General features: G+C 46.1%; 1 protein-coding gene across 4 annotated transcripts in view; it reads right to left on the bottom strand.

Annotated features, from left to right (window-relative positions):
• Positions 1-4,718: 4,718 nt before the first annotated feature.
• nej (nejire) overlaps positions 4,719-15,000 on the bottom strand; it is an 11,265-nt gene continuing 983 nt past the window's right edge. The window contains exons 2-13 of one of the 4 annotated variants that reach the window (XM_027360331.2): positions 14,364-15,000; positions 14,040-14,185; positions 13,584-13,701; positions 13,014-13,290; positions 11,578-12,785; positions 11,272-11,429; positions 11,028-11,108; positions 10,563-10,913; positions 10,058-10,318; positions 8,525-9,911; positions 7,964-8,328; positions 4,719-7,286 (exon numbers count right to left, since the gene is read on the bottom strand). The exon at positions 14,364-15,000 is cut by the window's right edge and continues 143 nt beyond it. In XM_027360331.2, the coding sequence (XP_027216132.2) occupies positions 5,933-7,286; positions 7,964-8,328; positions 8,525-9,911; positions 10,058-10,318; positions 10,563-10,913; positions 11,028-11,108; positions 11,272-11,429; positions 11,578-12,785; positions 13,014-13,290; positions 13,584-13,701; positions 14,040-14,185; positions 14,364-15,000 (6,343 nt within the window). In that variant the 3' untranslated portion in view covers positions 4,719-5,932. The remainder of the gene's footprint in view (positions 7,287-7,963; positions 8,329-8,524; positions 9,912-10,057; positions 10,319-10,562; positions 10,914-11,027; positions 11,109-11,271; positions 11,430-11,577; positions 12,786-13,013; positions 13,291-13,583; positions 13,702-14,039; positions 14,186-14,363) is intronic. The other 3 variants (XM_070114005.1, XM_070114004.1, XM_070114006.1) reach the window with 3 other exon arrangements.

The following is a 15,000-nucleotide window of genomic DNA, read 5'->3' as shown; positions in this document are numbered from 1 at the left end:
CATCAGCAATGAAGGTCATGCAGTTTACAAATGGCTTGCAGAGCCTCTCTTACTTTACTTGATTCTCTATTAAACGTAATAGTGTACTTATCCTATTTAGTATCATCTACAACAGATGCTTTTTCTGGTGTTTTACATCTGCATCAATGTCCCTGGCTGTGACTAGGAACAACAGGGCCCAAGAACTGAGCCTTGTGGCACTCCACTTCTAACAGTCGATTCATTGGAATGATATCCATTATTATTTTCCCTTGCAATTTGTTTGAAACCTATTATCTATATTCCTCCCTTTTCTCAGATCCCAAGAACCCTCAAGCTTATGGAGTAGAAATGCATGGTGTAACTTTATGGAAAGCTTTTGGAAAGTCTAAATATATTGCATCAAATTCTTTATTCTCTCTCCGCATGTGTCCTTGCAGTGGTTCACGATTTGACAGAAAGGAGCTGCCCTTTCTGAAGCCATGCGGTCCAGGGTTTATCTTGTTTCCTTGGTCGAGGTACTGGACCATTTTTCTAACCTTGCAAATATCATTCTTGAGATGCTGGTGCCACTGGTCTGCAGTTCTTCGCCTGGCCTTTGTGGACACAGGAAGGCCGTTTCCCTCCTTCAGTGAGCAAGGGATGATTTCCTTATTTACAGTATTTTTCCAGGAATGTTATCAGGTCCAGCTGCTAAGTCTGTTGGTGCATTTTATTGTTTTAGTGATGTATTCGCATTAAAGTTATATAGTAGAGACTGTTTATTAATATCAGCTCTGAACAAATGATCAAGGTCTGTAGTTATTGCTTCATATTACTCTTGAAGGAGTTCGACCATTTCCGGAGGGAGAACTCCAGGATAGCAGCACCTCAAGCGAACGGATCGGACAGGGGGCCACATCAGCAGGGCTAGACCAGTGCCCAGCAGTGCCACCGGAATGGAAAGTTTCCTCAGTGGAAAAGACAACCCGAAAGGAGTGGCGTTTGCTTAACAGTCTCCCAACAACTGTCCTTCGGGCCGAGGCGTCCCGACGCAGCCCCGAGAGATGTCTCAAACCTCGCCCCCGATTGGTTGCGAGGATGACGAGCCGTTTCCCTTTAGTCAGCTGCCAAGGTGCCCTCGTTTCAAGTGGTCCAGTTCCACTCTTTTCTTGAATTTGTTGGCGTAAAAGTAGAAAAAGGCATTATTTTTTATAGCTTTAACATTCTTTTCTTCAGCTTTTCTGATTACGTATAGACTGGTCTTCTACTTCCTTTATGTCTGACTTCATCCTTATCCTCTTTCAATGCAGTTTGCAATCTCCCTTGTCAGAACTGCAGCCAATATTCAAGGGACAAAAACCATACTCTGAACAGTTAAATCAACGAGGGAAATAGGTGATGACAGCCAGTTTATCGAGTGAAAATTGCAGTCCAATAGTTAGTGAAAATGATCTCTCTTAATCATATCAAAGTTCAAAAAAAGTATTGAAATTGTAGGTAAGCAATGTTATTCATTGTCACTCTTCAAATATTTACCTATTTTTACAACGGAAAAGTTGAGCAATATGGTATACGTAGCACTGTTAGAAAATAGCGCCTTCCCTTGTGCGACCCCCCCCCCTCCTACGCGTTGCTAGGTGCGTTTGCCTTGGGGGGGGGGGGTCGATACCAGCGATCCTGGCGGGAAATCAAGATGACCATGACGGTTGACCTAGGGTGACCCAGCCAGAGCCTAACTCGGCGGGGTATTCGTCCACACGTCCTCGCGGATCTCGTCTAGGTACCTCCTTTCAGCGTGCGTCCGGGAAGGCGGTGCCCCTCAAATTACTCATTTTTCCCTCTCTAGGATCTTGGGGCGGCTGATACCTACGCTGACGAGCGCTGACTGGCTCTACGGGTACCCAGGCAGGCGGCGACCCTCACGTTTCTTAATTCTTTTTCTCTCTGCCAACACAAGGACCTGTATTTACTTTGGTCTTCTCACAGTCACTGTTCCGATATTCATGGTCCCCCATCAGCTGGTGTCACAGATATAGCATGGTAATGATGTTCTTGAAGGGGTAACGAGGGAAAAAGTAATTGTTCTGTGGAGTAATGCGTGTACACTTTGGTCTGTAAATCCTCATATTTTATCATTGGACGAATCTTACATCATGCTTTCGCACCAACAATAAATTAATATCAATCACCAAAAGAAATGGAAGAAAAACCCACAATGCACAAACTAGATTTATTGATGAGTCTCACTTTCATCAATAAATCTAGTTTGTGCATTGTGGGTTTTTCTTCCATATTATCTACACGGTATTGTGTTTTTTCATTGCACCAAAAGAAATAATAATTTCGTTCAAATTTGCAATGGAAAGGACACTGCTTCATTTCTATTTTGGAATAAAGGAATAAAGTCTAAATCAGTGGCTCCCAATCTTTTTCATTCTTTGGCCCCGGCCAATATACGATAGTCTTTTCAGATCCAGTTATTACTTGACATGAATAGTGTAACGGTGACGGTGTTTGGTTGGGTGGAAAAACGCCATTTCTGACATTGACGAGGAAAGGGTCGATAAGATCGGACAGGGAAGGCCACTCCGCTAAGGCAGAGTTCATGGTGGAGGGGCCACGGCATGACTGGTCTAAATTCGATAGTTCTTGAGAAAAAAAAAAAAAATCACCCATAAAATACACTAAAAACTTACATTGCAACAATTGTATTTTAATTTCTTGAACTATGCATACCTTAAGAACAATGGGAAAGGGGAGTAACGGTGGTAATAATGGGGTAACGACACCATAAAGATTGAGAACCAAAGATTTACCAGCACTCATCTTGGAATTACTGACGCCGCGGAATATTCGAAAGTGGTTAATGGTAAAGAAGGTTACAGAACAAAATAAATGTGCCAGACATCAAATATCATGGATCACTAAAGCACAGTATAACATTTGCAGACTAGAAGAGGGAAGGGAAGGAAAGAGGAAAGGAAAGGATAGGGAGAGGTAGGGATATGGTTCGGTAAGGTAAAGTAGGGTAGGTAAGGTAGGGTAGAGTAGGGGCAGGTAGGGCAAGGTAAGTTAGAGCAAGGGAAATAAGGTAGGGTAAGGGAAGGTATGGTAGGGTTGGGTTAGGGTAAGGTAGGGTAAGAAGCTAAGCTAAGGTAGGGTATGGTGTAGTGCAAGGGTGGCCAACCATTTGTGAGATATGATCTACTTTTTCTACAGTTGCCCTGGCGCGATCTACCAGCCTAAGCTCCAAACTTAAATAATGGTATGTTGTTCACACATGTACATCATTATAAATATAAGTATAACTTATTTCCAGAAAAAGAAGAGATATATGATAATCCAAGTATCACGAGTACTTGGATATGCTATTGCAGCAATTTGCATGACAGCTTCTGAAGGACGAATTACTAACAGGTACAGTAGTGTGATTGACTTAAAACAGGCTTGTGAACGACCAGTCGATCGCGATTGACTGGTTAGCCACCCTTGGTGTAGTGGATTTATTTATTTGTTGAAAATTTTCTGCAGTCAACGTTTGAGGTGATTCAGAGTGCATTGGTGTTTTTTGGTTCAGATGTTAGTGGATTCCCAGAATGTTTAATGGCCAAAGCAAGTAATGTGCCAGACATCAGAGGTCATACAGCAGTGATAAAGTATTGTGGCAAAAAAAGGGTGTGGCGGAAAAGGGTACAAATGAGTTTGAGGAATAAGACAAAATATATTTGTTGTCAAAGATTGTCGAGCGCTGCAGGCTAGTACGGTAGAGAAAAGGACCCAAGAGGAAATAGCAAAAAGAGTACGAAGGCTTTTCAGGGAAGACGCAAAGCACGGCTCACATCTTACGCAGTCGACAGAATTCTTTTTTCTTTATTAAACATTTTCTGCCGCGTCCACACGTAAGCTCATTAGCGTCGTATTCAAAATATAGCGACATGGTGAGGCTTGGGGGTGAAGCCCCAGGTGAGGAAAGGCCATAAAGTACGAGGATAATGTGGCGAAATGGGTAAATGAGTTAATGATCTGGGCAAAAAGTTGTAGAGCGCTGTAGGTTAGAATGGCAGTGAAAAGGGTGAAGAGGAAAGTGCAAACGGAATACGAAGGCCGTTCAAGACACCTCGCCAGCCTCTCGGCTTTTCAGCACGGGCCTCACACTTTGAGATGTGGGCAGAAGGAATGAAGATAAGATAGGAAAGGGGGAGAAATATGCGTGCAAAATTATGAGGCAAGGGCTGTGGTCTATAGTAGGGGTGTGGTGTTGTGTAATTTTTATGACTGTGTCAATTTGATAAGGTCAATTTTTTTTTACTTTTTCAAACTTTTATCAAGATCCGAGTTATACCATCCCTTAACACTTACTGAGGTCACTTATTAAACCTCTCTGCTTTTCCGTAGTTGTTCTCATTTATAACTTGAGGTTTACATTCAATTTGGTATTCAATTTTGCCCGTTAATAGAAGACCCTTCCGGGGGTATAAGGGCAAGAGTGGGCTACTCAATCATTAATAGGAAACACTTTCAGTAATTAGAAAAAAAAATAAGGAAAAAAAGTTTTGAGTTTGCAAACTTCCATACTTCATCAGATCAAACTTATGCGTATGCAATCAAATCAATTTTCAAGACTAAAATTCCACTGAACCATACTTATGATTTTTCTTTGGGGATACACACTTTTCCTCACTAAACCTACAGGAAAGATAAAGTGGGAGACAGTCAAAGCACCTTAACTTTATTCCAAGGTAAAGTAGAAATATTCAATTCGTCATATATTTATTATAAAATAATCAAATCCTCTGTTCAACACTTCCTCATTGGTCAACATTAAACATAACAAAGTGGGGGACCAGACAGTTAAAAAATTTAATATGCCCATTAAAATACATTGTACAGGACGAGAACGGGAACTTCCAATGAGCAGGTGTTGGTAGACAATACAATCAACAATTTACATACATACATCACGTTGAGCGTTGGAAAATGTGAAAACAAACTTATCAATCTTTAAAGAGAAATAAATTAAAGAACTGTATAGAGGACAGGTGGGTGAGGCGACGTGACGAGAGGAGAACTGGCTGCGGCTTCCTCCCCCACACACCCTCCCTCAAGGGTGGCCCACTCGGCGCCCCTCGCGGCTGCTGGCCGGGCGGCGTGCTCGGGGCGCCAGTGGGCACTGCTACCAACTTTTTTTTTTTTTTTACACAGGGGGGTGACGGTGGTGGTAGCAGCAGCAGCAGCAGCTTTCGCTCGGGTCCGCTGCATGTGAACACTTTCCCCCTACTGCCCTCTCCCCTGAGCTGCCGCGACAGACAGCACCGGCAGAGACAGCGGACCTCCCGGACAAGTGCGTTACCTACAGGGAATGTCAAAGATGAGGGAGGTCACTGTTGAGGTTGTGCCCGCACTGTGTTCTGCAGCTGGGGTATAGGGGGGGCAGGGGCATAACAAAACCATTACATTTTACTCTTTCATCATTTATTGTGCAGAAATGTACAGGCACAATCTCCTCAGTACATCCTGCTCTAGTATTTCAGCAAGCTAGAATGCACCAAACATGTCTAGCTAATACCTTGGCAAAGACCTATTTGCACTCTTCAAATTATAAACAAGACAGCAACTGCCCAAAATTAATGACTAATGCAAAGTTGTACAAAGTTACTGTAATAAAAAATTTTCAAGACAATCTCCTTTTTGTAACTTTCATACCGAGTTCATTTTCTTAGTCTTCCATAAGCCTAGAGGCCCCGCAGAGGGCAATTAAATTGTCTTTTAAGGAATTGGCATGAGTTTTCAGCTCGGGGTCTGCAGTATGTCCTCTGGTTTTGCTTCAAGGAAGCATAATATCTTTCCTGTTTTGCAGATATAAAGCACTGCAAAAATAACAATCACAATTTGTAGTCTGTATGAGAATCAGAGACTTACATACAAAATATTTACAAGAGACTATCTACAAGGGCTAAGTAGCACACTGGTACTATAATGTCTCAACAAACTTTGTGAGTTTGTCTTGAGGAGTTACATCGGCTTCAGAGGTCGCCACCATGCCCCCCATTTGTTGGTTGTTGGCAGGCTGCAAGGGTGGCAGTGCTTGGTGACCTTGGTGCCCGCTGCCCGGCCCCAGCTGCGACAGCATCATGGAGTCCCCGGGGGTGCCGCTGGCCCCCATGGTAGGGCCTTGCTGGCTGCCCGGGTGTGGCGAGTGCACGGGCGCAGGGTGGTGCGGCGACGGCACTGGCCCGGCACGCGGGGACGGGATGGGACCGTGGTTGCGGGGCGACGGGTTGGGCTGCGGCGACCGCACCGTCTGGGGGAGGTTACTGGGGGGAGGGGACGTCACCGTCTGCATCAGCTGCTGTGGGGACGGGTTGGTCATGGCGGACCCCGGCGGCATCATGCCAGGCGCCACGGTCTGGGGCGACATTGAAGGCGGCACCGGCTTCATCTGCTGCTGCTGCATCAACATCTGCTGTTGCTGCTGCTGCTGCGGGAAACCCTGGCCGAACTGGCCATCGCCGCCCTGGAAATTATGCTGCTGAGGGAAGTTCATTTGCCGTCTCTGGGGATACCCCATGGGCGCCTGTGGCTGCTGGAAGCCCCCTGGTTGCTGAGATTGCTGCTGCTGCTGTTGCTGTTGTTGCTGCTGCTGCTGTTGCTGCTGCCTTATCTGAAATATTTTTTGTTGCTGGTACCACTGCTGCTGATGGGACATGTTGCTCTGGGTGGGAGGAACGCCCATGGGCTGCTGTTGTCCCTGCATGGGTGGGTTGGTGCCCATCTGGTTGACGATGCCACCTTGCATGTTCCCAGGCTGGATGTTGGGCTGCATTCCCGTGGGTTGCATGCCTGTAGGCTGCATCCCTGTGGGCTGCATGGAGCCTTGCACAGTCCCAGGCATGCTCCCACATGGAGCGATCATGCCTGGCTGGCCACCTGGTCCCTGTGGGGGTTGCTGAGGGGGTTGCTGAGGATTTGGTTGTGGGGGCTGCTGACTCTGCTGCTGAATCTGACGATGTCTGATGAAAGCTGCCATCAGCTGAGGGTGCGTTTTGAGTATATGTAGGACCTCTGACTGCTGGTGCTGGCTTGATGGGTTCTTCAAGGTTTGTAGGAGCTGCTGCAGAGCCTGGGTGGCATTCCTCTGTGGCTGCGTGCCAGGCTGCCCAGGCTGTCCAGGCTGACCTGGTTGCCCAGGAGGACCCATGACAGGAGGTGGGCCAGGGGCTCCACTGTGCTGGGCCACCTGGTTGGGCTGGGCCATCATGCCTGGTCTGATGCCACCTGCCTGGCCCTGCTGGGGCTGCCCTGGCATGCCTCCAGGGTTGGGGTACCTGCAACGAAAAAATTCAGGTCAATGGGGACTCATTTAATTATCTCTGCTTCAGCAATCTACACAGATGATTACACGATCATTGAAGGAATAAAGGGTGCAGTTAACATAAGATCAAGTATGTTATGTCTCCTCTCATTATCATAAAAACAAAAGACAGAATGCCTTTATGAAAGGATTGCTTTTAATGTAACTGTTCATAGATAGGGCATTAGATACTTGCAGAAATCCAAACTATCATAATACAAATACACAGGCAGAGAGTTCTAGTTTTAAGATAACACAGAATTAGGCAGCTCAGAAAGGCAAGTGCCATATTCTACCTGAGAACTGGGTTACTACCTGAATTGAAATGCTGGATTAAGCTGAAGAGCACATGTATAAACCTTTAACAAAACTAAAAAGAAAAACAGTAGCAAAAGCAGCAGATGACAGAGAAAAGGGGATACAAAAATAGAAGAGAAGAGGTACAGACATGAAAAAATATATATCAAAAACAAGAAAAAAAGAGGAAAAGAAAAATAGATGGGAAAAAAAAGGAAAAAACTCTATATCAGCCTAAATTCAATGTGCATCTTCAAAATACAATACAAAATTTGATTAAAATAAGTATAATATATGCATAGATCTAAATGAAGCAAAATTACTGTGGGATACATATTCCACTTCTGTGCATACCTGTTCCACATCATCTCCATTCCTGGCAAAGCTCTGTTCTGCTGTGGTGCCTGCTGCTGCTGCTGCTGTTGTTGCTGTTGCTGCTGCTGTTGTTGTTGCTGCTGTTGGTGCTGTTGTTGTTGCTGGTGCTGCTGTTGCTGCATGATGGCATTGGGTTTCCCCATGGAGTTCATCTGAGACACCTGTGGCCCCATACTGGTGATGGGGGCCATCGTGTTGACCGGGATTGCAGGCCGCACCTGCTGCTGTGGAGTGATGGGGGGAGGCATCATGGGGGCCTGCGACACTGCACCATTGCCTGGGTTGCCCTTCCCATAGCTCACGGCTGTAGCTGGCCCCGTCTGCCTGGCTGCCTCTTCCTGAACCTGGGAAATGCAGGACACCATGAGCAATCAAAACATGAACTGTCTGACATTTCAGTTACCTCATGAGGCAAGATAACTGTATTATGAAAAATTAATATGATCTCTATAAAAAATTTAAGAACAAAGAGCATTCTCCCATTAACATAATTCATTCACACACTCACTCTTTGTCCCTAATTCACCAGAGTAATATTACCTGTGCGATGGCCTTCATGACATTGGGTGAAGGGCCCTGTGCGGAAGGCTTCACGCTGGGCTGTGAAGTGTGGATGGGACTCTGGACTGGTTGTGGAGTCGAAGCTGCTTGTTGAGGGTTGCCACAGCTGATCATGCGGGCATTCATTTGCTGCATTCTTCTCTTCATCAGCTGCTGCTGCTGGAACCTCTGTTGCATCTCCTGCTGGCGCAACTTCTGCTTGATGTTGGAGCAGTACGGCACAACACATCTCTGCTCTTTGCAGTTTCTGGCATGGTAGCAGCAAAGGGCAATGAGCTGCTTACAAATTGCACATCCACCATTATTCTTCTTTTTGCATGACTTGGTGTGGGACAAGACACGCTTCATCTTCTGGCAAGATGGGAGCCTGCAGTTGGCATCTCTGCACTGAGAAGCATGCACCAGGGACTGGATGCACCGTTGTATGGACTGTTTGCGGGCTTCCTGAGGGTTCAGGTTCTTGCTCTCTGTGGACACACCATCCTCCAGATCCAGGCCCAGCTTGATCATCTTGTGAGGGTGGCCCTCCGACTTGAAGCATGACGTGCACAAGTCGAAGTCGTCGCACTCCTGGCAATGGTAGCGCGTTTCCACATGAGTCTTGCAATGGTTGCAAGTGTACACAAAACGGTCCTGTCCCTGGTTATGTAGCTCGTACATCATGATCATGGTGGAGTACTTGGCGCGACGCAGGGAAGAGAACTCTAGGTGGCGTTCACTGGCTAAGGTGAGGAAGGCATCTCTGCCATCCATGAGATCACATACCATAATGGGGTCAGGGTCTTGGATGGGGGGTAAACTCACAGCAGACTGAGCACTGTGCAGTCTAATGACAAAGAAAACATCTTTGTGTTTCTCCATTGTGACAAATATCTTCTGAGCAAGATCATTGCAGCCTGCTGCATTATTCTTGCTCTTTGACTTGTTCTTCTGCTGGCTTTTACTTTTGTTCTTATTTTTGTGTTTCTTCTGCCCCTTCTTCTTGCCATCCTGACTGGTCTCCTCCTCTTCCTCCACACCCATAGCAGCCTGTGCCGCGGCCTCTGCTGCTGCCGCTTCCTCCTGCTTTCGCTTCTCCTCCTCCTCCTGGTCCAGCTCCTTTATGCTCTCCTCCATCACATTGGGCCAGAAGTCACCCTCAAAGTATGGTAACTCTGCAGGAGACTTTAAGTTGTCCTCAAAGGCCTGTTTGTGAATGTCCTTGTAGTCTAACACTATTCTCTCTATGATGCCCTTGTCCAGCATCTTCTTATACCACTCTTGCAATCGCTTTGGCTTTGGAATTTTCTGGTCGGGCGGATGGCAGTGGAAGATGTAATCATCTCCCTCTGAGGGTGGACAGGCCCAAATATGTGCCATGGTGTACCTGGAAAGTTCAAAGACATTTAGGATATGGCATCAATTCTTCTACTAAACTCAAAGCACTAAAATCAAGTCACTGTGAGGGGGGAGAAAAGACAGTAACTTTAAGGATTTAAAATAAATTTATACATATAAATTTATTATACATACCCTAACTGCTTTACATAGTCGAGATAGCCCAGAAGGATTTCATGATAAACTGCTGTTCTGTACTGTCTGGGCTTGAAGAAGTGTACACTGTCCAGGTAGGCCAGGTACACACGTCGTGTGTTTGGTGTGGGACTGTCAGAACCATACTCCTGGACGTGCATGCCAAAGAAACACACATCCATTCCATCAATTACTTCGTACGCAAATAATGCTTTGGCACGATATGGGAACTCTGGTGACAGCTGCCCTGTATCCACAAATCTGGAAGAAAACAAGACTTGGGTTAAATGGGTTCTACAATTCAAATTTAAACCAAATATATTCTTCCATTCACCCTCATGCAAAGGTTCAAATAATGAATGGGATTGCAAAAGCACACCTTAAAAAAATATGTATCAATATGCTTCAGCTACTAATCCTACACACTGGGAAATTATTTAAATACAATGACTCCAGACTGAATTGGGAGCCTGGAGTAGAAGTGTAAGAGTGCTGCGGATCTCACCTGGTTTTCATGCCTCCCTTGACCTCCACCACCTTGTCTGTGGATGACACCACTCTGATATAGACATCTCCAGCTCCAGCCTCCTTTTTCTTCAGGAAGTTGTTGACACGCGTCTCCAAGAAGTTGCTGAGCTTGGTGGTTGGCAGCTTCTTAGCCGTGAATTTGTTCTCTTTACGTTTGGTGTTTTTCTTCTTGTGGCAGAGATCACAGACAAAACCTTGCGGCCAAATGGTCTCCAGGTAAGCAACGCAGATCTGGTGCTGCTTACGGCCACACTCAAGGCACTCCACCAAGGGCTCTAGGTCCAAGGCATCGTTCTTCATCTCTTGGAACTGCGATTTCTTGATTGTCCTTCAAAGAAATTACAATAGACTTAATAAACATTCTGTACAACAAATTTGAATCATTTAGGATGATAATTATCTAACTTAATAACATTACGTATAAAGCCTTTACAATACTTACAGAGCTGGCTGAGAAGGATCATCCCCCAGAGTTATTGTGTCTCCTTGTAAATCATTGAAACATTTATAACAATATGTATATCTGTGGAGAAAGAGAAAATTCATTAGTAAAAATCATTTCCATCTTGATCTTGTACAAATCGGCTGACTGTAATAATGTAAATGTACAAGGTAAATGTCCATTCCTTACTTTTGTCATTATGTAAGAGCATGGCCCATTAATATGAACTGTAACAAGCACTAACCTATTCTGGTAGCTGTAGTATTTGGCATCACGAGGAATAGTGCAAAGTTGTTTCCCATAACAACACAGCACCTGGGGATTGAAAGTATACTTGCGGCCACAGCAGTAACCCAGTGACTGCATGACAGGATCAATTTCCTGTTCAAACACTTCTGCAAGCTGTAAGGTGGGAGAAAGATATTTAAAAATAAAACAAGAAAAAAAATTGTGGTACATCATTAAAAATTCTGACAACTACCTTCAACATCACCATATGACTTTAACTCCCTGTCTAAAATGGTCAGGGTTACTAAAATGACAGCATTACCTTTGTGCAATATCTGTAAACTCGGGATGTCTTCCTGTTGTATATCCATGCATTGTCGAACATGAGCCAGACATCATCCACATAGTCCCAAGGATCTGTGTACTGCCCTGTGTCCAGTTTTCGCTTGATGGTGGATAAGTCCATGGGCTTCTTGATGATGTCAAAGTAATCGGGGATGCCCAAAGCAGAAGGGTCAACTGGTTGGCGGAACGGAATGGACTCCGGATCCTGCCGATACAATTTCTCCAAAGTGGGGACAAGGTGTTGCCGCAGCTCATCTGGTTTAAAGAGAGGTGGGCGTTCTTTGGCTGGGGTAGAGGGCACAGGCGTTGGTTTGGGAGGAGTGGGAGCAGGTCTTGGAATGGGCACCACTGCACTACTGGTAGGCTTGTCACCTTTACTACCTGTTTCATTGCTTTTGCCTGATTCACTCGGGGTGCTTGCAGCTGGGCTCTTGGGTTCCTCCTTCACCACCATCTCCTGCTTGACCGAGGCTTCCTCTGAGGCCGTGCTCACTTCCATGGGCTCACTCTTGGGCTCCGTCTTGATCTCCTTGCCTTCTGTCTCCTCTGGCTCTGTCTTGATCTCAGTTTTGATCTCAATGGGCTCCATCTTCACAACCTTGCATGGCTTTTCAGGCTTCTCTTCGGTCATTTCCACAGCTACTGGTTGGCTTCCCACAGAGCTGTCCTTCGTGTGGATGGACGTGGGCATGACTGTGTTTTCACTGTTGGCATTGGTAGTGATGATGCCTGGCTGAGATGTGGGCGGGAAGGAGTTCTCATTGGACGAGAGGCTTCCCATGGAACTGGGGGTTGACTGCGAGGCCATGCTGATAGGGATGCCCAGGGTGGCTGCTACAGAAGATACAGGTATAGCGGGTGAGGTCCGGTTGGCCATCTGGTTCATGATAGGCGTATCATTGGGCGTGCTGTAAGGTGGTGGTGGAACACTAGGCCTAGGCCCCTGCAGCATGTCGTTGTGCGGGACGGGACCTCCTGGGAACTGCCCAGCCATGCTGCTGTTGGTGGTGGTGGTGGAGGCGCTGGTGGTGATGGGGAGGGGGCCCATGCCCATCTGCGCATTGCTGCTTGGCTGGCAGATGGAGGTGGGCTGAGACACTTGGTTAGTTGCCAGAGGGTTGGTGGAGAGCAGGCTACCCTGGGGGTGCACCGGCCGCGGCCCTGTCGGGCGACCTGCCATTCCTGCTGCACAGGGGAGAGAGGTGCTGGTTACTTACAGAGTTTAAGTCAGTTTGAATTTGCTATGCTAAGGACAATTACAGATAAAGGATTTGACAGAAAATACTATCTTACATCAACTAAACACACACAAAATAAATAAACCCAAAGTTAAGTGACACTGTGCGACTGCTTGTAAAATGGTCTTTCAAATCTGAAGAGCAAAGCCTTCTTCCACCACAAACAGGTCCTTACCGATGCTGCTGGCTCCTGATGTGGTTGGAGTAAGGATCGGACTCGGAGCCACAAGGGAGCCCGGTGGCCCTGGTGGCCCTGGAGGGCCAGGTGGGCCAGGGGGTCCTGGTGGCCCTGGTGGTCCTGGGGGCCCAGGAGGTCCTGGAGGTCCAGGAGGACCCTGAGGGCCCTGGGGTCCTGTCACCCCTGGAGTGGTCTGTTTCCTCTGGAGACGCTTCTCTTCCAGCTCCTTCTGAATCTTGTAGATTTTCTCAGCAAGGAGGTGGTAGTACTCAGGCTATAGGGAATGGGGTGCGGGTGACATTAGCATGGGATTTTCACACAAACTCAACTTGATAAAAAAACAGCCTATTCCTTACATTAAATGAAGTATGAATACTTTATGAGCATAGTCCCTGAACTATAGGTTAGAAATAAGATGCACAAGAATTATCATACACATGTATCAAAAACAATAGTTAATAACCTAAACTGAAATCATATGAAAATGTAGTTACTTATTCTTTATCAGCAAACACAATGAACCTTGAGAGAACACCCACTGTATGAAGGAAAGAAGACAGTACTTACTCTAGAGTTTGCCATCTCAAACATGTCCCCTTCCACCTTCCTGGCATAGGCAACCAGGTTCTGCATTCTCTTGTCCAGCATTGCCTGTGGGTCTGGCGTTGGGAAGATGGCTTGCACACTGCAACGAGAAAAGGTATGTTTTTCAATGGATAAAAGGTGAAGAAAAATATGCCATTAGAGAAGTCTTGAAATTTATTAAAATAATTTTGGTTATTCTGCAATAAATACAATAGTCTTGACTGGTAAGAAATTAATATATGATATCATAAATGAATTAATCACCTATCATCAATCTTTCATGAGATTACTCTAAACGTCTAAACAAAAAAAATCCAAAGAATTTACAAAAAAAAAAAACATGTAATTAAATGCAAAATCATTAACAAACTGTGATCAACATACCACTTCCTAGAAACAAACAGAAAGAAAAATACGGAAGAAAGAGGCACCACTTACAGCTTATGTACAAGGTGGTTTCTGAGCTCGTTGGATATGCTTTGGTGCCACTCTTTGGTCCCCTTCACAGGCTTGGCAGTAACAGAACCAAAGCCACTAGGCAGCTGTGCTGGCTGATTTGGGATGTTCAGCCATTCAGGTATAGACTGTAGGGAAACAAAGATATTGTCCTTATTAGATTACAGCTTCAATAAAGCAAAACACTGAACAAAATTAAACAAAAAAATAAAAAATAAAAAACGCTAATAATAAAAAAAGTTATAAAACAGAACATAAATGGTAATTGGAATTGGCCAGTGTTTCCATTTGGTCAACCATACTTACTATTGTACTCACAACAGGACTGTTTTGATTTATGCCGACATTAGGAGGCTTGCTGATGATCTGTTGTGGCTGATGAGTATTCATGGGTCCCGTAGCGGCATTGGGCCCTCGGCCGATCATGCTAGGTGAATTCATGCCTTGAGAGGTGGGGGTGCCCATCATGGTACCATCGGGCCCCTTGTTGGGCACACCTGGCCTCACCATCTGGCCAGGCATGCCAGGTGCATTAGGCACACCTGTGGGGCCTCCTTGGACACCACCAGGGCCTCCTTGCTGGTTGTTGGCAGCCATGCCAGGCACTCCCGCAGTGGGAACTTGTGGCCGCAGTGTCCGCATGATGGGGTCTGTGGGACCTGGAGGTCCAGAGAGGTTGGGGGGCAGGTTGTCCCCTTCATATACACGCTTGACCCCACTCCCACCACCAGGTCTAGGACCAGCATTCTGGCCTGGCGGTCCAGCAGTCATCTGGCCAGGCACATTAGGTGGCCCAGGGGGTCCTGGTGGCCCTGTCAGTGGCCCCTGAACACCACCAGGACTGGGGCCAGGTTGGGACACAGTAGGTGGGATCTGGCCCGGCACACCTCCTGCGCCCGGCTGCTGCTTCTTGTCGGCCTGTTTGAGGGGCTCACATACAGGA

The sequence above is a fragment of the Penaeus vannamei genome, chromosome 35 (assembly GCF_042767895.1).
Source record: "Penaeus vannamei isolate JL-2024 chromosome 35, ASM4276789v1, whole genome shotgun sequence".
Classification (NCBI taxonomy): Eukaryota; Metazoa; Arthropoda; class Malacostraca; order Decapoda; family Penaeidae; genus Penaeus; species Penaeus vannamei.
This window is presented reverse-complemented; position numbering and strand designations above follow the sequence as displayed.